Source organism: Puma concolor, chromosome A1 (genome assembly GCF_028749965.1).
Source record: "Puma concolor isolate L17-30 chromosome A1, mPumCon1.1.hap2, whole genome shotgun sequence".
In the NCBI taxonomy this organism is placed as follows: Eukaryota; Metazoa; Chordata; class Mammalia; order Carnivora; family Felidae; genus Puma; species Puma concolor.
Genome location: NC_141667.1, coordinates 13799314 through 13822193, shown reverse-complemented (window position 1 = coordinate 13822193; position 22880 = coordinate 13799314). Strand labels below are relative to the sequence as shown.

Genomic DNA, 22880 nt, shown 5'->3' with positions numbered 1-22880 from the left:
CTGTTTTTACGAAGTTGACTACTCTAGGTACCTCGTTTCAGTGGAATCCCACGATAGTCGTCCTTTGGTGACTGATTTATTTCACTTAGCGGAACGTCCATGTTGTGTGTGTCAGAAATTTCCTTCCTTTTTTAAGGCTGCATAATACTCCAGTGTATGTGTGTATCACAGTTTGCTTATCCATTCATCCATTGGTGGATGCTTGGGTTGCTGACACCTTTTAGCTACTGGGTAGTATTTTTTATATGCTCTGTAGAATGCAAAGTTTGAAAACCCATTCTTCCCTCAGGAGTACAGCAAAGAGAACAAGAAAGTACTTGGAGAACATGCATTTAAGGAAAATCTGGAACCGATTCAAGACCTGTTATAAATGTGTGTAGCTTAGCTCTCTTTGCTTATTTAACATGGTCTAAACTGTAGGGATTTTCTTTCTTTCTCTCTCTTTCTTTCTTTCTTTCTTTCTTTCTTTCTTTCTTTCTCCCTTCCCCTCCCCTCCCCTCCCCTCCCCTCCCCTCCCCTCCCCTCCCCTCCCCTCCCCTTCCTCGTAGATTATGTGTTTTATATGCTGGAAGCCTCAACCACAAAGTGGAAGGGGCCCAACAGGAGTGCCTGCATTCTTAGAGTCCTGTTGGAATATAGCCATATGCCAACAGATGCTTGATCTTTTGAAATCGGATGCAGCAATTTTAGCCTTAAGTGCTCTCTCTGCGCCCATCAAGAAGGGTCCTGAACATTGTGGGGACAGAGGGATTCAACCCTTCATCTGGTTTAATGATACAGATGTGCGCATGGGGTGTGAAGCATTGTCACATAGTTAAGGACACGTAGCTGCCAAGGGGCTCCTCACTTACTTGGATGGTGAAAGGTTTCAGCGGTCGAAATGCACATCGGTTTGAATGTGTGTCTCATTTCCCGCAGTGTGTGGTGTGTGCCGTGCAGAGTAAAATAAAAGCCTGGCTTGGTGGCTTCCATCGCCTGTACAGCAAAACGATCTGTCTGCAAAGAGCGCAGACCCTTCTAGCACCTTCAGCCGCTCCTCTCGTGGAGGAACCGGAGGAACAGCAGTTTCGGAAGGAGACGCCCTTGAGATTTGGGGCCACCCTCAACTGGTGCTACGTGGGGCGCGTGGCAAGGTCGAGAGGCCGCAGTGGGAAAAGTAGTCGGGAGCTCCGATCCGGGGCGGGGTTAGTGCACGTAAGACTGTGTCTGCCTCATTTGGTGCGGGCATCGTTTTCATAGGCTGAGAGACGGAAAAAAGCCAAAAATCCTTAAAAGAGTAAATTAGGTTCACTTACCTGGGCTTGGGAACACAAAGGCACGTGCTATATAGGCTTCCAGAAGTATTCCATCAACATGGGAAAAATCAGGCATTCTTGTGTAAAGGGATGAAAGTCTATTTTTTGTAATATTTATGTGGAACTTCTAATTTCTCAAGAATGTGTAATAAAGAACCACATTTTCTTCTTCTTTCTTTTTTTAAATAAAGTTTACTTATTTATTTTGAGAAAGTGAGCAAGTGGGCGAGGTGGGAGGAGAGAGAGAGAGAGAGAGAGAGAGAGAGAGAGAGAGAGAGAGAGAGAATCCCAAGCAGGCTCCACGCTGCCAGCATGGAACCCGATGCGAGGCTCGAACCCACGAACCGTGAGATCATGACCCGAGCTGAAACCAAGAATTGGACACTTAACCAGCCGAGCCACCCAGGTGCCCCAGGACCAGTTTTCTCGATGGCAGTTCACTAGATTGAAAGACGAGGGACGTGTTTCTGCATCTTGCTGTGAAAATCAGACACAGAGATCAATATTGTTTCGGGAAAAGTGTGCTCCAGCTGTGTGGCAGTGATTGTGCTCGGTGGGGAGGATGTCATGATGCATTAGTGGGTCCGCCGTGCGTGACCACCGATGGAGTATTTGCCAGTTCTGCAGATCGCTTTTCTGTTGCACAAATGCTTGTTCAGAGTGCCTGGCTTCCCTTCCCCTCTAGAATCGCTGCGGGTTGGGGGATGGGGATGTCCTAGCTACCAACCACACTGTTCTGAAACACTTTACAGACTGCAATGCGAGTTACGTAAAAGCAGGCCTAAGACCATTTGGAATGTTCCAACTTGATCTGCGCTAACAAGCTTCTAATGCCCTTGGATTCCCTGCCCCCGTACAAAAACTGTGTCGTCCACACTTCCGGGATGAGTGATCTCTTAAGTGATACTGCATGACCATTGGGGTGGCCCAACCAGGAGGGGACAGCGGGCCTACGAGATTGTGACCAAGAGAATCACTTTCAAAGTAAAGCGTTTGTAAAAAGGTTATGATACCCTGAATGAGTAAATCGATACTTTCTTAAAGAAAGGCTCGTGGAGGGACGCCTGGGCAGCTCAGTCAGTTGAGCCTCCGACTGTTGATTTCGGCTCAGGTCAAGATCTCACACACAGTTCGTGAGTTTGAGCCCTGCGTCAGGCTCTGTGCTGACCGAGGGATTCTCTCTCTCCCCTTTCTCTCTTCTCCCCCACCCTGCTCTCTCAAAGTAAATAAATGTAAAAAGAAAAGACTCACCTTAAAATTGTCTAACAATTGTTCAAACACGAGCAGGGTGTGCAAAATTTTCAAGACGTGGGCTGGGCATATCCTTTTTCAATTTGTTTTTGTGTTATTTTTCTTTTTAAGTAGGCTCTACACCCACCATGGGGCTTGAACTCAGAATCCTGAGCTCAAGAGTAACAGTCAGGCGCCCCAGGGCGTATCATTCTTTTTTTTTTTTTTTTTTTTTTTAAACGTTTATTGATTTTGAGACACAGAGAGACAGGGCATGAACGGGGAAGGGGCAGAGAGAGGGAGACACAGAATCTGAAACAGGCTCCAGGCTCCGAGCTGTCAGCACAGAGCCCGACGTGGGGCTCGAACTCACGGACCGTGAGATCACGACCTGAGCCGAAGTCGGCTGCTTAACCAACTGAGCCACCCAGGCGCCCCCGGATCATTCTTTAAAAAGTGTGTTGTTAACGGGTTAATATCCTAATATTAATTTAATGTGCAGTTTGATACTGTGTGGCTTTTATATTTTACTTGTAACTGAGAAAGAGTATTGCAGTGTGTGCCTGCTGAGCTGTTTTAAGAGGGAAGCCATTAGTGTCTTGATTTCTGCCAACGGAGGAAAAAAGTAAGAACGTATCTCACAGAAAAATGAACAGTTTTGAGATTTCCAGATGCAGAGTAGTCAGGGCACCTGGCTGGCTCAGTCAGAAGAGCATGTGACTCTTGATCTGGGGGTCATGAGTTTGAGCCCCACATTGGGTGTAGAAAGTACTTAAAAATAAACGAACTTTAAAAAATATGCTTAAAAATAATCATTCCGCTACCAAAAGGTAGAAACAGCTCTGACATTTTAGACAACATAGTGGAAGGGGCTAAGACACCCAGAGCCTCGACACCATCTGCCTGCCCGCTTTACCTCTGCAAACAGTTGACATGAAGGAAGGCACCAGTGCCTGTGGTCAGAGCATTGACGGAAGACATATGGCATCCTCCAGAGAACCAAGTCGTTCTCTGTTGTCCTTTAGAAGTAGGAGGCTTGGGCACCCGGGTGGCTCACTCAGTTGACTGTCTCTTGGTTTTGGCTCAGGTCATGATCTCACGGTTTGTGAGTTCGAGCCCCGAGTTGGGCTCTGCACTGATAGTTCAGAGCCTGCTTGGTATTCTCTCTCTCTCTGTCTCTTTCTGTCTCTCTCTCTCTCTCTCTCTCTCTCTCCTCTCCCCCCCCCCCCACCCGTGCTTGCATGCTCACACGCTGTCTCTCAAAATAAGCATAAAATATATGTTTATGAGACTTTCCTTCCCCAGAGGAGAAAGCAGTCCCGTCTGTATGGCCAAATCTTGCCCACAGTGCTCTGGCAAGGGAAGATGGGCTTTCTAGAGAGTTGAGGTTTCCAAAGACCTGAACATTTACCCATTAACGTGCTATGTCTTCTTCTGTTAATTGAGGTGAAATTGTCATAACTGAAAAGGAACCACTTTAGAGTATACGATTCAGTGGTATTTCGTACACCCACAGTTCTTGTGAAGCCAGCCTCCCTGTCTAGTTCTAAAATATTTTCATCACCCTGAACGGAACCCTAGACCCACTAAGCGGTCACCCCTTACTTCTGGCTTCCTCCCCCTGCCCATAGTAACTACCACCAATCGTCTGTCTTTATGGATTTACCTCTTCTGGATACGTGAACTTTCAGGTCTGACTTCTTTAACTTAGTGTGGCATTTGCGATGTTCTCCATTGTAACACGTGTCAGTACTTTATTCCTTTGTGTGGCTGAATAATAGTCCGTTGTATGGACGTACCTTCTCTCGTGTACCGGCCCATCTGATCGTTGGCTCTCGGGTGGTTTCCACTGTTAGGTAAGTGCAAAAAATGCTGTTCTTTGTCGGAGGGCCTGTTTTTAACTCTTTGGGTTCTATATCTAGGAGTTGGTCATACGGTAATAATTCTTTTATGTTTTTTAACCTTTTTTGGCTCAAAATGTTTCCAAAACATAATTGGAAACCTCCCTACGTTTGGAAACAGTTCCGCGGAGCATATGATACCGTGCTGCGTGCTCGTGGCAGGCGCTCTGAAAGTGGATGATGGCTAAATGCTGCAGCGTCGCGTGTGGTACAGACGCTCTCGGGAGGGTCGCACCTTCTGTCTAGCGTCGCTTGCTTTTCCTTTCCTTGCTGCACTGCCGTGCCCTGCCAAGGGATATAAGACGTTTCTGCAAATTGGTTTGCTTTCTACCGCGTACTGACTGCGTAGGCGAACGTGCCATTGGTTCCCCGTGCCTCAGTTTCTGCATCTGAAAAATGGGAGTAGTGATGCTGTGGAGCTCTTTAGGCTCTGGTGAGTGTTACAGGGGCCCCGTGTGGTGGTCGGCTCCGGGGGTCCCAACAGAGTATCACTGAGGGGGCGGCTTAAACGGACACTGATCTTCTCACCGTTCTGGGGGCTGCAGGTCCTAGGTCAAGGTGTTGGCAGGGTTGGCTTCTCCCGGGGGCTCCTTCCTCGGCTTGCAGACAGCTGCCTTCTGTGTCCTCACATGGTCTTTGTCTGTGCACACACATCTGGTGTTTCTTTGAGCACGTACCTTTCCTCCTGAAAGGATGCCAGTCCCGTTGGATAGGACCTGCCCTAACAGCTTCGTTTCAGTTTCATCATCTCTTTAGAGGCCTTCGCTCCAAGTGCGGTCCCCTTCGGAGGTGTTAGGGGTCAAGGCTTCACCGCAGGAATTTTGGAGGCTCCCGTGCAGCCCCGAAGGCTCCACGAAGCACTTGGCACAGGGCCCGTGCTCCGTAAAAGGTAGTGGTGGTGACTGGGGTCTGCTTCTACCCCTCTGTCTGCTGCTTCAGCCGTGTCTGTGCCGGGAAGCCCGATAACCGCACTCCGTTAGCGTTTCTGGCGGGAGTACAAGCGGACGGTTTTGTGCACGTGAAGGAGGCAGCAGGCCTCACATTTTAATGAGCGTGGCCTCGGCTTTGCTGCTGTGAAGAGCTTGATTCATTTCTAGCTCGGGTTTTGTTCCAGAAGGGTTAAGGTTGTCTGGCATGTAAGTCCCAGATCACTTATTCAGCACCAGTATTTTCAAAACGGTCTTGGTTTTTAAAAGTTACGGTTAAGGGGTCCCTGGGTGGCTCGGTCAGTTAAGTGACCCACCCTTGATTTTGGCCCAGGATGTGGTCTCGCGGTTCGTGTGATCGAGCTCCGCGTCGGGCTCTGTGCTGACAGCACGGAGCCTGCTTGGGATTCTCTTTCTCCCTCTCTCTCTGCACCCCCAACTCATGCATGCGTATGCTCTCTCTCTCTCTCTCTAAATAAACATTTTAAAAAGGTATGGTTAGATATGCATGACATACAGTTTACCATTTTGACTTTTAAAAAAAGTCTTTAAAAAAAATTTTTTTTTAATGTTTATTTTTGAGAGAGAGACAGAGAGACAGAGCGCAAACAGGGGAGGGGCAGAGAGAGAGGGAGACACAGAATCCGAAGCGGGCTCTAGGCTCCGAGCTGTCAGCACAGAGCCCGACGCGGGGCTTGAACCCACGAACCGTGAGATCGTGACCTGAGCCAAAGTCGGACGCTTAACCGACTGAGCCACCCAGGCACCCCCATGTCGACTGGTTTTAAGTGAACAATTCAGTACTTTGAATGCATTTGCAATGCTGTGTGACTATAACCACTGTCTGTCTCTAGAATCTTCTTACTATCTCAAACAGAAACTCTGCGCGCATTAAACAGTAACTCTCCATTCCCCTCTCCCCCAGCCCCTCGGCGTCTCTCTAGTTCTTTAACCCCGCTGTTTCCTGATAGACACCCAACCAGAAAGAAGATGGGAGTGGACAGTCCTCTGTGCCTGGGACAGGGGAGCAGGGATTTGGGCCTCCGGTTTGCCTTTCACTGTGAGTCCTCTTTGAAATGGCTCCCTTTGTCTGTACAGGATGCCAAGGTTTTATCCCAGAGGCATCTAGGAAACGTGTGCAGAGGGGAACCCCGTCTTTCCCCTTCACGGACCCTCAGGTGGCTTCCGGGAAAGCCCAGGACGGGTGGCTTTGGGGAGTTGTGGCCGCCCTCCCCTTCCGAGTGTGGACCAGCACGGAGCCGCATCCAGACTCTTCCGTCTCTGCCCCAGCGCGCACCCCCCGGCCCCCCAGCGCCCCGTATAACCTGGCGTTCCTCTGTCTCCCCCTCCCATGTGCTTGCAGACCTACATCGGCTCCATCATTGCCTCCGTGAACCCCTACAAGACCATCGCTGGCCTGTATGAGCGTGCCACCATGGAGCGCTACAGCAAATGCCACCTGGGGGAGCTGCCCCCCCACGTCTTCGCCGTCGCCAACGAGTGCTACCGCTGCCTGTGGAAGCGTCATGACAACCAGTGTGTCCTCATCAGGTAACCCGTCCCCCGTGAGGCCAGTGGCGGAGGGACGGAAAGGGGACCCCCCGGAGAGCTGGTGCCTCCGCCGGCCCCCGGAGCACGAAACCTGCTCAGAACGTTCACGAGAAACAGGTCTACTAGGTGCCCCAGTTTCTCCGGTGGAGTTTTCTCTTTTGAGTGGCTTGATCCCTACGGCCTTCAAAAGACCCAAGCTCGCTTAGAAAAAAAAAAGCAAGACGTACCAAAGTTGTTCACTCTGGGCCTCAGAAGAATTACTCCCTTCTTTTTCTTTTTCGTTCTTTTTTTTTTTTTTTTTTTTTCACTACTTGCCTTAATTATTCTTTGGTTTATTCCATTGTGGCATGGTCCTTTTATACATTTAAGAAAACGCGTAATTCTTTCAAATTTAAAAAGTGACAGGTATGCTAGAGTGAGAATGTATATTTGAGCAAGAGGTCTTTTTTTGTCTGATTTGATAAGGTTGCACAGCATTGCCCAAACTGAAGAACTTTAATGATTTTGCACTGGGTGTTCCTGACGTGTACCTTTGAATTCGCGACAGAAAAGGCGCTTGCCGTGTGTGTGCTGAGGGAATGATGGAAGGACATGTTTATTTCCCTTTTTGTAGCAACGGAATAGGGTCTGGGCATCTCGGTTTCAGCCCAGTTGTACTCATTTCTCAAACTACCAAAAGACCCACTGTCACAACCGATCACTAGGAACTGTCTCGAAAAGCAATAGAGTACATTTGCTTAAACATATTTCTTGGGGCGCCTGGGTGGCTCAGTCGGTTAAGCGTCCGACTTCGGCTCAGGTCACGATCTCGCGGTCTGTGGGTTCGAGCCCCGCATCGGGCTCTGTGCCGACAGCTCGGAGCCTGGAGCCTGTTTCGGATTCTGTGTCTCCGTCTCTCTCTCTCTGACCCTCCCCTGCGTGTGTGCTCGCTCTCTCTCTCTCTCTCTCTCTGTCTCTCAAAAATAAACATTAAGACAGGTATTTCTTAATTTTTACTAATTCAGATTGGCCTCATCACTTAAACTCTAGGGACATCCAATTGGATCTTTCTATTCCTTATAAGACCCCGGGACGATATTCGCAGCAGATGTGCTGAGCCTCCCTGCCAGTGAGGTTTCCGTGCAGTTACCGAAGCCTGGATTCTTTCCTGCTTCCAGGGCTGCATTCACGGGGCACGGCCGTCACTGAGAACCTGTGGTGTACCAGAACGGCTGGTGTGAAAGATAGTGGCTTCTGTTTTTGGTGATGACTTTCTAGTCCCAACTTGTGGCTAAAGAAGTCTGTTATTTCAAGCGGGAAGGACAAGGCTGTTTGGATTTGGAGGAGATGTTCAATGAGACCCTCCTTTCCCCGTCCGGATTTCTGATTCCATGGAAGTGAGACCGATGGGGAGCCATATGTTAACTTTAGACTTGCAACCAGCGGGGTTGGCTAACACCGCAGCCCCAGATTAGACGGAACCCCCTGATCCGGATACAGGGCAGGTCAGCGGTGGCCACGATCACGATCACTGCGGGAAGCCAGTTCCCTGACCAGCCCTCCCCCCTCTCCCCCCCGCCCCCGGCTCACCTGTCAGGGAAGCCGTCCTTGCTCCCGTAGGGAGGAAAGGGGTTGCGTAGGGGCACGGGGACGGGAACCGGGGGGCCCCCAGCCGAGGACGTTTGGGAGACACAGTGTCCCGCGCGGTATGTGTTTGGGGATGAATGTGCTCACGGGGTTTGAAGGCGGGCTGTGAGGTGGACGCCGGGCAGGAACTTTTCAGGCATCAACTCACTGAAACCTTCCGACGGCCCTTTGGTGCGTGTGGCTGTTCTGTGGTATTTGCGGGCGCCACACGCAGAAAACTGCTTGAGGGATTGTATTCTTCTGACCGTTTTCACCCGTTGGCCTTGTGCACGGGTCCTTGCTTTTTGTAACAGGTCAGAATTTATACCACTAGAGGGGCGCCTGGGTGGCGCAGTCGGTTAAGCGTCCGACTTCAGCCAGGTCAAGATCTCGCGGTCCGTGAGTTCGAGCCCCGCGTCGGGCTCTGGGCTGATGGCTCAGAGCCTGGAGCCTGTTTCCGATTCTGTGTCTCCCTCTCTCTCTGCCCCTCCCCCGTTCATGCTCTGTCTCTCTCTGTCCCAAAAATAAATAAACGTTGAAAAAAAAAAAATTTAAAATAAGGGGGGAGGTAGAGGGTGAGTGGATCCCGGCTAGAAAGCTCTCATTGTGAAATACTGATGTGAACGGAGTAACTGTATTTATCTAAATTAACTCAGGAAATGGAGTCTTTAAGAATAGAGTTCTCATTAAAATGTGTCTTGTTTAATCTCTCCAGTTGTTTGTTTTTTTTTTTTTAATGGGGATGGGGGCTGTGGGAATTTACAGAAAATTGAGTATAAAAATACAAATTTCAGGTTACTGTATGTAGCCCTGTGTAGATTTCCTCAGGCGTGATCTGCCCCCTGGTGGATACAATGTGTTTTACTACTTTGAAAACCTTTTCTTTTTTTTTTTTTTTTTTCAACGTTTATTTATTTTTGGGACAGAGAGAGACAGAGCATGAACGGGGGAGGGGCAGAGAGAGAGGGAGACACAGAATCGGAAACAGGCTCCAGGCTCTGAGCCATCAGCCCAGAGCCCGACGCGGGGCTCGAACTCACGGACCGCGAGATCGTGACCTGGCTGAAGTCGGATGCTTAACCGACTGCGCCACCCAGGCGCCCCGAAAACCTTTTCTCATGCGATACCTTAAAATCAGAAAGTAGGCCTGTTTGGAATTAGGACTTCAGACATCAATTATTCCCTCATTTCACGAGCCTGGGTCCCTTGGCCAGGGTCCCCATCTCTTTGGTGGCATGCTGAGTCTCCAGGCTTCTAGCCCAAGCCTCTCATGTTAGTCTTACTTAGAAGGTTGTTACCTCTCCTAAGCTCTAATTTTTGCCTTTTTGTGCACATTTAAGCAAATGCTTGTGCTATTATAGTTTTTAAAATATCAATCTATGTTTGAAACTTGAGAATTTTTCTGTTTTTTTCATCTAGCTGGCAAGATCAGCATTTGATTTTGTTTGATCTGGTACATTCTACGTTGACCTCAGTTTCTCACACCTTGATTGGACAGGCAGGGTTTAGTTTATCAGGGCCTATCAGGATACGTGACCTTTTCAGGTGTGTCATGTAAGTCAGGCCTGTGCCTGATTCATCCATGAAACTCACTGTCCGAGTGTCTGGTAAGAGGGCCAGCATTCAACCGGGGTGTCCAGAGTGGCTGGGTTTAGGACCTTTGCTTGCTTTGCATGTTTGGTGTTCCAAAACTGGAGCGATTTCTTTTCCATTCTGGAATGATAATTAAGTGTTCCATCTTTTTCTGTTTCTAGTGATGTACTTAGAAATGATGGGGTTGGAACAGTGAACAAAACTAGTGTCCTGGATTAGAAGGGCACCAAGTTGGGGCACCTGGGTGGCTCAGTCGGTTAAGTGTCTGACTTCCGCTCAGGTCATGATCTCATGGTCCCTGAGTTCAAGCCCTGCGTCGGGCTCTGTGCTGATGGCTCAGAGCCTGGAGTCAGCTTCAGATTCTGTGTCTCCCTCTCTCTCTTTGGCCCCTTCCCCTGTGCATGCTTGTGCGCACGCTCTCTCTCTCTCAAAAAAAATAACATTAAAATATTTTCTTAAAAGGCACCAACCTGAATTAGGCATGAGGCATGCATGCCTCGTGCTCATGTAATATGGCAGGTTGCTGTGCTAGAATTTGGGGATTAAGAAAAAATGAAATAAAATCCAATCGTTGCCTTCAGGAACTTCTCCTCTGATGGGAAGAAACTGATAGAACTAAGCAATTTCAATATAGGCTACCAAAAGCTATACTAGAAATGTGTCCATGGTCGCTCAGAGAGGAGGTGGTAGGTCCTCAGGAAGGAACTCGGTCAGTACTTCATGGAGAAAAGGGTGTATGGTTATGAGTCAGAGAATGTGTGGGAATATGGCCGGCATGAAGGAGAGGAAGGGCACAGAAGCGCTTGTAAAAGCATCGACGTTTGGACCAACAAGGGTAGTTAGGAAGTGGAAAGTAGCCCATGAGGCTGTGGGGTTTGCTGAGGGACACGAAGGGCTGGGGTTGGAAAGGCAAGGAAAGGGAATTGAAAGACACGTGTGTGCGTCATCCCCAGACAAGCCCAAGAGGCTTTCCGTGGGGACACTGAGGCTCTGTGCTGTTAAGTGACTTTCCAGAGGCCTCAGCTGTGAGCAGTAGACCCAGGACTGAGCTCCAGTCTCCCCGTGTCATTTTAGAACGGACTCCTCCTTGCTAGTGCAGGACACGTGTTCAGGGCTTTGTCCTGCTTGCGGAGATCCGTGCGCTGAATCCCATGTAGGTGGACACTTGCCTGAGACCTCTGGCAAGCAAGGATCTCGAGAGCATCGTGTGAATTAAGAATTTGATTCACACAGGACTGAGAATGTTTGCCAGGGGTCCACAAAGTGTTCTATGAGGAGCCAGGAGTATATACTTCAAGCGTCGTGAGTCGGTCTTGTTACACCTACTGGACTCTGCCCTCTGAGGACGAGAACACTCACGAGCTGGTCTGTGTTCCAATAAAACTTTATTTATAAAAACAGGCAGCAGAGCGGATCTGGCGCCATAGTTTGTGGGCACCAGGGCAGGTATCTGGGAGACTAGCCTGTGTGGGTGGGTAAAGGGCCTTGTTCACATCAAGGGGCCCTTTCCTTCATGTGGGTTCAGAATCCCTCCTCTCTGCTTCCTTGCGGGCTTTGCTCTCTGTCTTTGGGCCTCCCTGCCCCTGATTCTCTGATTTCTCCTTTTCTACTGGATCCTTGGCATTTCTAGTACGTTCCATCCTTTAAAAAAATATATTCACCTTTGGTTCCGTATCGCCCTTAGGCCACACACCTCCCCCACTCCTTCCATGGTGCGCCATCATTGTGGGTTGCTTCCTTGTTCCCTGGGGCTCCCCAGTCATCCTCCACCAGCTCCTCTTCCGTCAACCTTTCCGTCTCCGGGTGTGCAGGACTCCCTGGTCTCAGACCCCTCCACCCTCCCCCGCAAGTTTCTCCTCTGAGTTCCAGATGTATGTCCAAGTGCCTCTGAGGTCCCATCACAGAGATGGCTCATGGGCATCTCAGAGCACGGCCTACATTCATCCAAAGCTTCTCCCAGACATGTGTCCCTCCTCTCCTGTTCTCATGCTCAGCAGGTGGACTCCATGCCACCGGGTCACAGGGTCACAAGCCTGAGGTCAAGAAGTCCTTCTTGGAACTAGAAGTTCTTCTCCTCCACATGCCCCCTCCCGCCCCCCCCATTAAGGTAAAATCGTACACAGTAAAGCACCCCGATCTCACGGAGACTGCTTCCTGGGTTTTGCCAGCTGTGCAGGCCTGTGTGGCAGCACTAGGATCATCCCCCTGGCAAGCTCCCCGGGCTCTCAGGAGTCCTTCCCTGCATGTCGCTGTCCCTTACCACCCTCCTGACCGGGGCTGTCCATGTTGTTCCACCCCCACCCCCCACCATCTTTCCCAGGGCCGCTCACTTTTCGTCTCTGCCGCCCCCTCTCTTAACTCCCCTTCTGTCCTCACGTCTGTCTCCCCGTGTCCTCTCTGGCCTCCCTCCATGCACTCACCACACTCCATACTCTGCACAGAGCGATTCTTTAAAACCATGAACTTGGTCATGACCGCCTCCTGCTCAAAAAACTGTCTGGTGACTTTGATTCTGCCTATGAAAACTTCTCAAAGCTTTTAATATGGCCTGTGAGGCCCCCATATCAGTGATTGGGGTTATTTTTCTTTTCTTTCTTTTTTTTTTTTTTTTTTTTTGTTGTTGTTGTTTTCATAGTTTTTTGTTTCGCTTTCAGCAGGCTAAGCTCATGTTGGTTCTGGGAGAACACGTGTTCTCTGAAGCCCATGTTTGTGTCAGCAGTCATGTTGGCACCAAGGGTTAGGACCGTAATTGCCACGGGCTGATGAGAAAAATGTAGGACTGGATGTGTAAGCGATGTGTTTGCTTTTCGTGGAGGTAGAATAACATTGTAATTGCTGTACGAGTCACTGTTGCACGGCAGCTAGAAGAAAGGAACAAGGTGGGAGAAACGAGTCACCACACCGCCCATTAGTGAGACCATCACACTACAAAGCAGTGACGCTAACCAGTAGGTTACAATTAGTCCTGTTCATTTGGATTTTTTTTTTTTTTTTTGGCGTTCTACTTTTGCTTCTATTCTTTTTTTTTTTTTGACTTAACTTTATTTTTTATTTCTTAAGATGTACATCCAAATTAGTTAGTATATAGTGAAGCAATGATTTCAGTAGATTCCTTATGCCCCTTACCCGTTTAGCCCATCCCCCCTCCCACCACCCCTCCAGCAACCCTCAGTTCGCTCTCCATATTTATGAGTCTCTTCTGTTTTGTCCCCCTCCCTGTTTTTATATTATTTTTGTTTCCCTTCCCTTACGTCCGTCTGTTTTGTCTCTTAAAGTCCTCATAGGAGTGAAGTGATATGATTTTTGTCTTTCTCTGACTAATTTTGCTTAGCATAATACCCTCCAGTTCCACCCACGTAGTTGCAAATGGCAAGATTTCATTCTTTCTGATTGCCGAGTAATACTCTGTTGCATATATATACCACATTTTCTTTATCCATTCATCCACCGATAGACATTTGGGCTCTTTCCATACTTTGGCTATTCTCGATAGTGCGGCTATAAACATTGGGGTGCGTATGCCCCTTCGAAACAGCACACCTGTATCCCTTGGATAAATGCCTAGTAGTGCAATTGCTGGGTCGTAGGGGAGTTCTATTTTTAGTTTTTTGAGGAACCTCCATCCTGTTTTCCAGAGTGGCTGCACCAGCTTGCATTCCCACCAACAACGCAAAAGAGATCCTCTTTCTCCTCATCCTCACCAACATCTGTTGTTGCCTGAGTTGTTAATGTGAGCCATTCTGACAGGTGTAAGGTGGTATCTCATGGTGGTTTTGATTTGTATTTCCCTGATGATGAGTGATGTGGAGCATCTTTTCATGTGTCGGTTGGCCGTCTGTATGTCTTCTTTGGAGAAGTATTACTTTTGCTTGTATTCTTAAGTTTGGCTTTCTAGTTCTGTGATTATGGTTCGCAAGGAAGGAAGGGGATACCTAGTTCTGGGTATCACTGTGCTGTGATATACGTGTTCTGTCATATTCTCCACATTACCTAGCAGTAACTCAGTTCTGAGACGGTCTACCTGGAGATGATGTCTCATCCCACAGGTTAAGGGCTCAGTCCCCCAAGACTGCCGTCTCCGTGTTCCCCACCCCCCACTTCAGGTACCAGTCACAATTCCGAGTTGTCACCTGTGCTGCTGATTCGACGGGCTATAGATTGGAGGTTCCAACGGATCCACTCCTTTGTTTGATTAATTTGCTAGAGTGGCTCACAGAACTCAGGAAACCAGTTTCCTTACTGGATTACCGGTTTATTATAAAAGGATATGACTCAGAAAGAGCTGGAAGAGATGGGTAGGATGAGATCTGGGGAAAAGGCCATCGGCTTCCCTCCAAGGGTTCACCAATCCGGAAGCTGCCGGAACAGCATCTCCCACCCCCATTTTCGTGGATTTCTATGCCAGCTTCATCACTGAGGCATGAATGATTAAATCACTGACTATGGGTATTGAATTCAATCTCTTGCCCCTCTCCCCTCCCCGAAGGCCAGTGGTGGGGGGAGGAATTGAAAGTCCCAACCTTCTAATTCTGTTATTGGCTCTCCTGTCAACCAGCCCCGCCCAGTCTTTGGTTACCTGGGTGCTTTCCAAAAGTCACCTCATTAACATAACAAATGACATCTTTATTGCTGTCGTCATTTAGGAAATTCCAAGTGTGTTAGGAGCTCTGTCAAAAAGGAGGATGAGGACCCAATATATATTATAATAAATAATCACACTATCACACGTATTTAGCATGTATATTATATGCTGCATAGATAATAATGATGGTTAACTTGAAAATGTCTGGATTGGGGATGATTGGTGATCTTCCTCACCACCCTACTCCCTTATTTAATGTTTGTTTGTTTCTTTAGAGAAAGAGTGAATAAGGAGGGGGCGGGGGAGAGAATCCCAAGCAGGCTCCCTGCCGTCAGCCCAGAGCCTGACTCAAGGCTCGAACTCACAAACCTGTGAGATCACGACTGGAGCTGAAATCAAGAGTCGGACACTTACCCAGCGGAGCCACCCAGGCGCCCCTCTATTAAAAGAACTACTTGACCGGACAGCAGTGACCTCTCAGTGGGGCCCTACTGTCCTCCCTTCAGTCCCCTGGACTTTGGCCCTGCTGGCTGCTTTTCCTTCCTCCAGGGCACTGAGCAGGGTCCTCCCGTGGGTCTCCCCGCTCTCCCTTCAATTTTCACCCACTTGTCTCCTGTGCATGTTTTCATTTTTTGGTCTCCCTACCTATCAGTGTGCGGCCCGACCCTCCTGCTCCCCCAAAAAAGGTCTTTACTGAGCCCTTACCGTCCACCTAAATCTGAACTTTCCTGTCCTCTGGGACACTTGTGACTCCTTGCTCGGTATCTTTGTGCTGCTAGATCACAGACAGACTGTGCCATTTCGCGCATCCGTGCTTTCTGAGCCCTGAGTGCAGCCTGACACGTAGCAGGTGCGCAGATGTTTAAGGAGGGAAGGAATTACCTGCAGAGATGCTCTTCCTCCATTGCTTCGAAGATTACCTTGGTTTGACCCTCAATAAACTTTTCACCTCACAGGCAGGGGCGGGAGGAGGAGGAGGGAGAAGTGGAGGGGGGGGGAGTGTTCCTTAAAGGTGTATGACCTGCGGAGAGTCCTGTCACCTTGTGATCAGGTTACCTTTACCCTCTGCCTTGTTCAGGTAACACTTCCGTGGCTCCGTATATGGTAGCCCCCACCTGTCCCCTCCTGCTCCGGTCCTCTCTGAATTTTGTGAAACTGCTTTCAAGAGTAGCAGTTCCCAAACCTGGCCTCATGGTAGAATCCTCTGGAAATTTTAATTTTTTTTTTTAATTTTAATTTTTTTTTTAACTTTATTTATTTTGACAGAGACAGAGTGCAAGTGGGGGAGGGGGAGGGAGAGAGAGGGAGACAGAGAATCCCAAGTCGGCTCCACGCTGCCAACGCAGAGCCCGATGCGGGGCTCAAACCCACGAGACCGGGAGATCATGACCTGAGCTGAAACCAAGAGTCGGGCGGGTCACCGACTGAGCCACCCAGGCGCCCCTGGAAATTTTTAAAAAATACCGACAGTTGAGTTCTACGCCTCACGGTTCAGGTTAGAGGTGTATTAGGTGTTTCTGATGTGCAACCAAGTTTGAGAACTGTGGTCACAGAGCACCGTTCAAGTCGGGGTTTTATTTTGTTTCAAGATTTAATTCTGTGCCAAAAAAGATGTACTTAAAGAAGGTGCTTGAAAAAAGTATGCTAGAGTGAGAAAAAATGTGACCGCAGATTGCTATAGATCGATATCCATGACTGGTTCATGGCAGTGAGAGTCTTGGGTTTTCTTCTCTTTGACCAAGTCTCGCTCTTGAATTTGAACCGTATCTGCTCTGTGATCGAATCTTTAACGTGTTATATTTGTCAGGGTAAGCTAATGGCTGTAACAAACAGCGCCCCCCGCCCCCCCAATCTCAGGAACGTTACACAGGAATGCTTTACTTCTTGCTCATTTTGCAGCCCCACAAGGGAAGGTAAGAGACTTGACTTTATTCTGCGTGTCATTTTGTTTAGAGATGTGTCAACCCTGAGGGCACCCAGGTGGTGGGCAAAGAATGCAGGACAAAGAAATGCATTTGGGGAACACGTGACATCATTTCTGTCTCATACGTTTTAACTAGAGAACTTGGTTTTTTAAGTTCTGTGTGTGTGTGTGTGTGTGTGTGTGTGTGTGTGTGTAATAGAGTCAACAACTAGATAGATGTATATATATATTTTTTCAAATGCCAAGAATTACTTAAATCTCTTCTTGCAGTTTTTCTCTCTTAGTTTATGTCATTCATTCAGTGCTTGACTGCTGAATGCCCTCTGTGTGCCAGACCCTGGTCTAGACAGGTGCCAGTGACGTGAAGATGTGCGTACTAGCAAGATTCTGGTTGTTGGTAACAGAAAACCCAGCCGAAGTTGTCGCAACTCAGATAACACCGGGCAGGGCAGTTTCGGGTCTGGGGATTCAGCCACGCCCGCCGGCCCTTCTCTGATTTTCTTGGCTTTTGCTTTATTGTCCCGAGATAGGTGTGGATTCCCAGGTACTGTCTGCAGCAGGGGGGAGGTCTCTGCCTGGTGTCTCTTGTGTGTACACAAAGCCCCTCCACGAGCCCTTAGCACGGTCGACATGAAGTCTCTCTGGCTGGAGTCCTCGCACCTGCCCGTGATCTACCCTGTCACTTACAGAGGGAACTGTGTTACTGAGAGTTGCCTAGACCAGTGTAGATTCCCCGTGGGTCTGTGGGACCCAGCCGGACGTGGCTGTTGTCATCTCTGAGTCATTCCCTTTCCTTTATTACGTGTGGTTAATCATTTCCCATTTCAGCAAAATTCCTCTTGTGTAACTTCCCAGATCGTGGCACTCAACGAGGGCAGCTTTTTCAGGACCACGCGGAGCTCATCCGTGTATCTCGCCCACTTAGCAGTTACGAAGGCGCTGCTTTGATACATTGTTGGTGTTGCTCTTCTGTTGCTTAGACCTTTAGTTGACTTTTCTTATAAGTTCCCTGCCTTTGGCTACTTCTGTTCTCCCCAAAGTACCGGACATGGTGCCTTACACAAAATTGAGTTTCTCCTTTTAAATCCCTGATCTCCATGCCTGCTTGTCCATATCCGGCGGGGCTGAGCTTGTCCGGGACGTGACCACCAGCAACAGCTGATCTCCCGAGAGCCCTTGCGCTCCTTCTGGAGCATTACCTCCAGAGCTGTGTTCCTTCCAGGCCACCTCGATGAGCTTAGTCTTCGCCGTCTGTCTCCTGTCTCCGGCGGTTGGCTCTGAGCCATCAAACTGGATCCTGTGGGCTCTCTCTCTCTCTCTCTCTCTCTCTCTGCCGCCTCTGATCTCAGTGCAGCTGACCCAACCAGAATCCTGCCCCTCTGTGGGTCTTCCCGAGCTCATCTGGCCCTGGTGCCCAACTCTTTCCCTTTCCTCTCCATGGGACTCATGTTTGCCGGTCCGTTAAGGTGCAACTTGAACCTTGTTTACTTCTCTCACCGGCCTCCCCTCCCCGTGTGCTGCTGCGTTCCCTGGCCCTTAATTGTCACGAAAGCGTGATCTCTGCAGGATGTTGGACCCAGACCTGGCGTTACATCCTGGCTCAGACGCTTAGCCGCTGCCTCCCTCGTAGGACTATTGCGAAAGCGATGATACAATGATTCACTGTGGGTCGAGTACCTGTGGGGTACCCTTGTCCCCTTCAATCATATTTATGAATAATTGCATTTTTGTGCATATTTATTTGCCTGCTTTCAGTTCCCCAGAATGACGTTGTTGGTGTGCCTGTTCATGTGACGAGCACTTAATACCAAGTGCCTGTCACCAGCACCAGAGGTGCTGTGGAGATGGCTGGGGACGCTCGAGTGACCAAAGCAGAGATCCTTGCTCATTTCAGGGCCTCTCTGGAAGGATAGGCGCCTTCCAGCCTCTTACCTTAACTTAGTGGGGGTGGTTCCGTTTACTTCCGACGCCACAGAGGCCTTTGCAAGTGCCAGAAACGGTGTGGCCAAGAGCTTTCCCTGCCCTTCAGCTTGCCTCGTGGGACCGACACTTCGACCTCTGTTTTCCCGCCTTCCAACAGGTGTTCTGTGGACAAACTGGAGGGACGTGGGTCAAACTGAGTTTCGTTTCTTTTTTGGTTGGTTGGTTGTTTCTCCTTGTAATTAGAAGCCCAAGCTTGTGCATTTTGTTTTGCAGCGGCGAAAGTGGGGCAGGGAAAACCGAAAGCACCAAATTGATCCTCAAGTTTTTATCGGTCATCAGTCAACAGTCTTTGGAACTATCCTTAAAAGAGAAGACATCCTGTGTCGAACAAGCTATCCTCGAAAGCAGGTATGTCGGGATCATGTTCCTTCTTTCAGATAAATAGGATTTACTGTCCTCCCTGTTGGCGAATTTAAGGATGCGTTAGAATCAGTGGGTCTGTTTTCTCTTTTTCTTCTCTTTTACAATTCCTCGAGAAGTCCCAGCATGCACATAGCAGTTTCCAATAACCTGACCTGTCTCCCCTGCTGCCCCCCATCCCCACCCCTGGGCCAGGTTGGAGGTGGTGACTAAGTGATTCGGAGGAACGTTCTGTAGCCTCCTCTTACAGCGAGCCCTCGACTCGCTTTTGTGGAGGCCTTGTGATGGGCAGAAATTTCAGCCTCTGGCCACTGTGTAACAGAGGACTTAGCACAGCGGTGAGGGAGCCTCTGCTCAACATCCAGCCCTGTGGAGGCACCATGTTGGCAAGATGGCATTTTTTACAAATTTGTTTAATGTTTATTATTTTTTTTTAATACATTTTTTTTTTCAACGTTTATTTATTTTTGGGACAGAGAGAGACAGAGCATGAACGGGGGAAAGGCAGAGAGAGGGGGAGACACAGAACTGGAAGCAGGCTCCAGGCTCTGAGCCATCAGCCCAGAGCCCGACGCGGGGCTCGAACTCACAGACCGCGAGATCGTGACCTGGCTGAAGTCAGACGCTTAACCTACTGCACCACCCAGGCGCCCCTGTTTAATGTTTATTTATTGTTGAGAGACAGAGCATGATCATGGGAGGGGAAACGAGGGGGAGAGACACAGAATCCGAAGCAGGCTCCAGGCTCCGAGCTGTCAGCACAGGGTCCGACGCGGGGCTCGAACTCGCAAACCGCGAGATCATGACCTGAGCCGAAGTTGGACGCTCAACCGACTGAGCCACCCAGGCGCCCCAAGATGGCATTTTTGTAGCCTCCCACGTGGCAGAAGGTCACTGAGACCTTTGATGGCAGCGAGCCTTTGAAAGAGGGCTGTGTGGGGAGGTATCCTCTGAATTTTTATTTTATTTTTTTATGTTTATTATTGAGAGAGGGAGAGAGAGAAAGAGCGTGAGTGGGGGAGGGACAGAGTGAGAGGGACACACAGAATCCAAAGCAGGCTCCAGGCTCTGAGCTGTTAGCACAGAGCCCCAGGCGGGGCTCAGACCCACAAACTACAAGATCATGACCTGAGCTGAAGCTGGACGCTTAACCTACTGAGCCCCCCAGGCGCCCCTGCATTTTTATTTTAAATGTGCACTTGCCAAACATCTGATTTGTGCCTTATAAGATTTTAGAACCAATAAGGACTTCACAGATTCTATTACTTAGATTTTAGTCCCGGGGTCAGCACACTACAGCCAGATGCCCATAACCTGTGGCCTGTTTTTGTTTTAGCATTCATACCCTTTTTTCCGGTGTCGTAAAATATACATAACGTTTATAACTTTAAACATTTTTTTTCAGCGTGCAGCTTAGTGGTGTTAAGTGCATTCATGTTGTGCAACCATCACCACCATCCATCTTCAGAACGTTTTCATCTTCCTGCAGCCTGTTTTGTAAATAAAGTTTTATTGGAACACAGACACGCTCATTTGTTTCTCTATTGCTGATAACTGCTTTCAAGCTACAGTGGCAGAACTGAGTGCTTGCAACAGAGACCGCAGGCCCCTAAAAGATCTATTACCTGGTTCTTGACAGAAAGTTTTCCACCTCCTGACTGGTCTGACCCCATTTTACAGGTGGAGAAGACGCAAAGAAGTTACTGATAAATGAGTTGCTCCAAGACAGACAACAGATGGGTGAAATGCCCAGGACTGGGACTTTTTCAGTTGCCAAAATTTAAGTGGGGGTCTTCTCCTGCGCGATCCCTGGCTTATGTACATAAGCCCAAGTTAATTTGTGCGAGATCGGACCGTAGTGACTCCCTGAGCTCCAGTATCCTGCGCCTGCACGAGCTGTAAGATCTCTCGTTCAAAATGATGAGGATCATAAACCCATTGCAGCAGGGGCTTTGGAAAGCTGGCTCTTCTGTAAATAAACCTAGTCACTGTGGGTCCCGTTGCTTTCAGATTTGTCTCGCAGTTGAATATTTAGACAATTGGTGAGGAATGCTCTTGCAGTTTTTAGACCTACCCTAATTAACACTTGCTGCGGTCCTCGCATCTTCTTTTTAAATTTTTTTTATGGGGGCTCCTGGGTGGCTCAGTTGGTTAAGTGTCCGACTTTGGCTCAGGTTATGATCTCGCGGTTCGTGAGTTCAAGCCCCGCATCGGGCTCTGTGCTGACAGCTCAGAGCCTGGAGCCTGCTTCGGATTCTGCGTCTCCCTCTCTCTCTGCCCCTTCCCGGTTCATGCTCTGTCTCTCTCTGTCTCGAAAATAAAACATTTAAAAAAAAAAAAATTAAAAAAAAAATTTTTTTTTTTATGGAGTATAATGACGTACCATGTCCCGTTAGTTGCGTGTATCACAGTGACTAGGTTTTCTGTGCGTGATGAGATGATCCCGGCGGTAAGTGTCCTTGCCGGCTGTCACCGTGCGCGGGCACTGCGATATTACCGACATAGAGCCGGTGTGCCGAAATTGACATCTCGTGACTTGTTTATTTGATAACGAAGCTGTCCTCACTTCTGTCACAGCCCCATCATGGAAGCTTTCGGCAACGCGAAGACCGTGTACAACAACAACTCCAGTCGCTTTGGGAAGTTTGTTCAGCTGAACATCTGCCAGCGGGGGAATATTCAGGGCGGGAGAATTGTAGATTGTATCCTGTTTCTTGTGGTTCTTGTTTTGAGTATTTGACTCTGTAAGAGGACGAACTGTTCTTGGTCACCACAAGGGCAGTTAAAGAATGTGACACATTCCAGGTTTTGCTCTAATATTACCCTGTTGGACCTATTAATTACCCTAGGAGAACCATCTTTCTTTCGGAAACTTCGATACCGTCTGTAATCAGGAAAATTGGAATCCTCACCAAGCGTCAGGCTTTTTTGTTTGGGATGAATTCTGTCAAATAGTGTGGCACCTCCGAGGAGGTCATGTGTCCTGTTCGAATTGGATTTAGGTGAAATAGCCTGTGCTTTGTTGGCTTGTCTCTTGGCATTGGAGGTCTCTGTGTCAAAGAGCAGGGGTTTGTTTTTATTTTATTTTATTTTATTTTTTTAATGTTTATTTTTGAGAGAGAGGGAGAGGGAGAGACAGAGTGCAAGTCGGGGAGGGACAGAGAGAGAGGGAGACCCAGAATCTGAAGCGGGCTCCAGGCTCTGAGCCGTCAGCACAGAGCCTGACGCGGGGCGTGAACTGACAAACTGAGAGACCATGACCTGAGCCGAAGTCGGCTGCTTGACTGGCTGAGCCACCTAGGTGCCCAGAGAGCAAGGATTTGTCATTATTTGGGTCACAAAGACTAGAAAATTGAAGGGTAATTGAGCATGTGATCTCCTTGTTTTGTTCCTTGACTTGCCATTGCTTTTCGCATGAAGATTTATTAGAAAAAGTAAGTAAACGTTTAATTCACATTTTCTTCTGTAGTAATGATCTTTGGAAATTACTGGTTTGTGCTCACTAAACAGAGGAAACCTCTCTGAGTCGAAATCTGATTTCTCTCCACAGAACCGAGTAGTAAGGCAAAACCCCGGGGAAAGGAATTATCACATATTCTATGCACTGCTGGCAGGGCTAGAACATGAACAGAGAGGTGAGTGGTGGGAGACCGGCGGGGAAACAGGGACTAGCAACTTGCCTTCCCTTGAAAAGCCGTCGGTAAACGCAAAAACTCTCTTTGGGCTTTGTTGGTGTTCCATCGATTGAAACAAAACGTAGGAGAGACAGGCCAAAAGATGCTGAGTCCATTTTAGAGCCAAATAACGTAGGGGGGAAATCATCAAAAGGGAAGTCTTAAATGTCTTGTTTGTTTTTGGAATCTTGAGACTTTTCCGACTTGTACAATATTGATGAGAAACTATATAACGCCTCGTAACTGGTTTACTCTT

General features: G+C 48.6%; 1 protein-coding gene across 4 annotated transcripts in view; it reads left to right on the top strand.

Annotated features, from left to right (window-relative positions):
* Window positions 1-22880, top strand: part of MYO10 (myosin X) — a 229685-nt gene that overhangs the window by 110296 nt on the left and 96509 nt on the right. For all 4 annotated transcript variants that reach the window (XM_086676347.1, XM_086676349.1, XM_086676345.1 and 1 more), the window contains 4 exons: window positions 6716-6903; window positions 18804-18938; window positions 21528-21666; window positions 22501-22585. In XM_086676347.1, the coding sequence (XP_086532473.1) occupies window positions 6716-6903; window positions 18804-18938; window positions 21528-21666; window positions 22501-22585 (547 nt within the window). The remainder of the gene's footprint in view (window positions 1-6715; window positions 6904-18803; window positions 18939-21527; window positions 21667-22500; window positions 22586-22880) is intronic.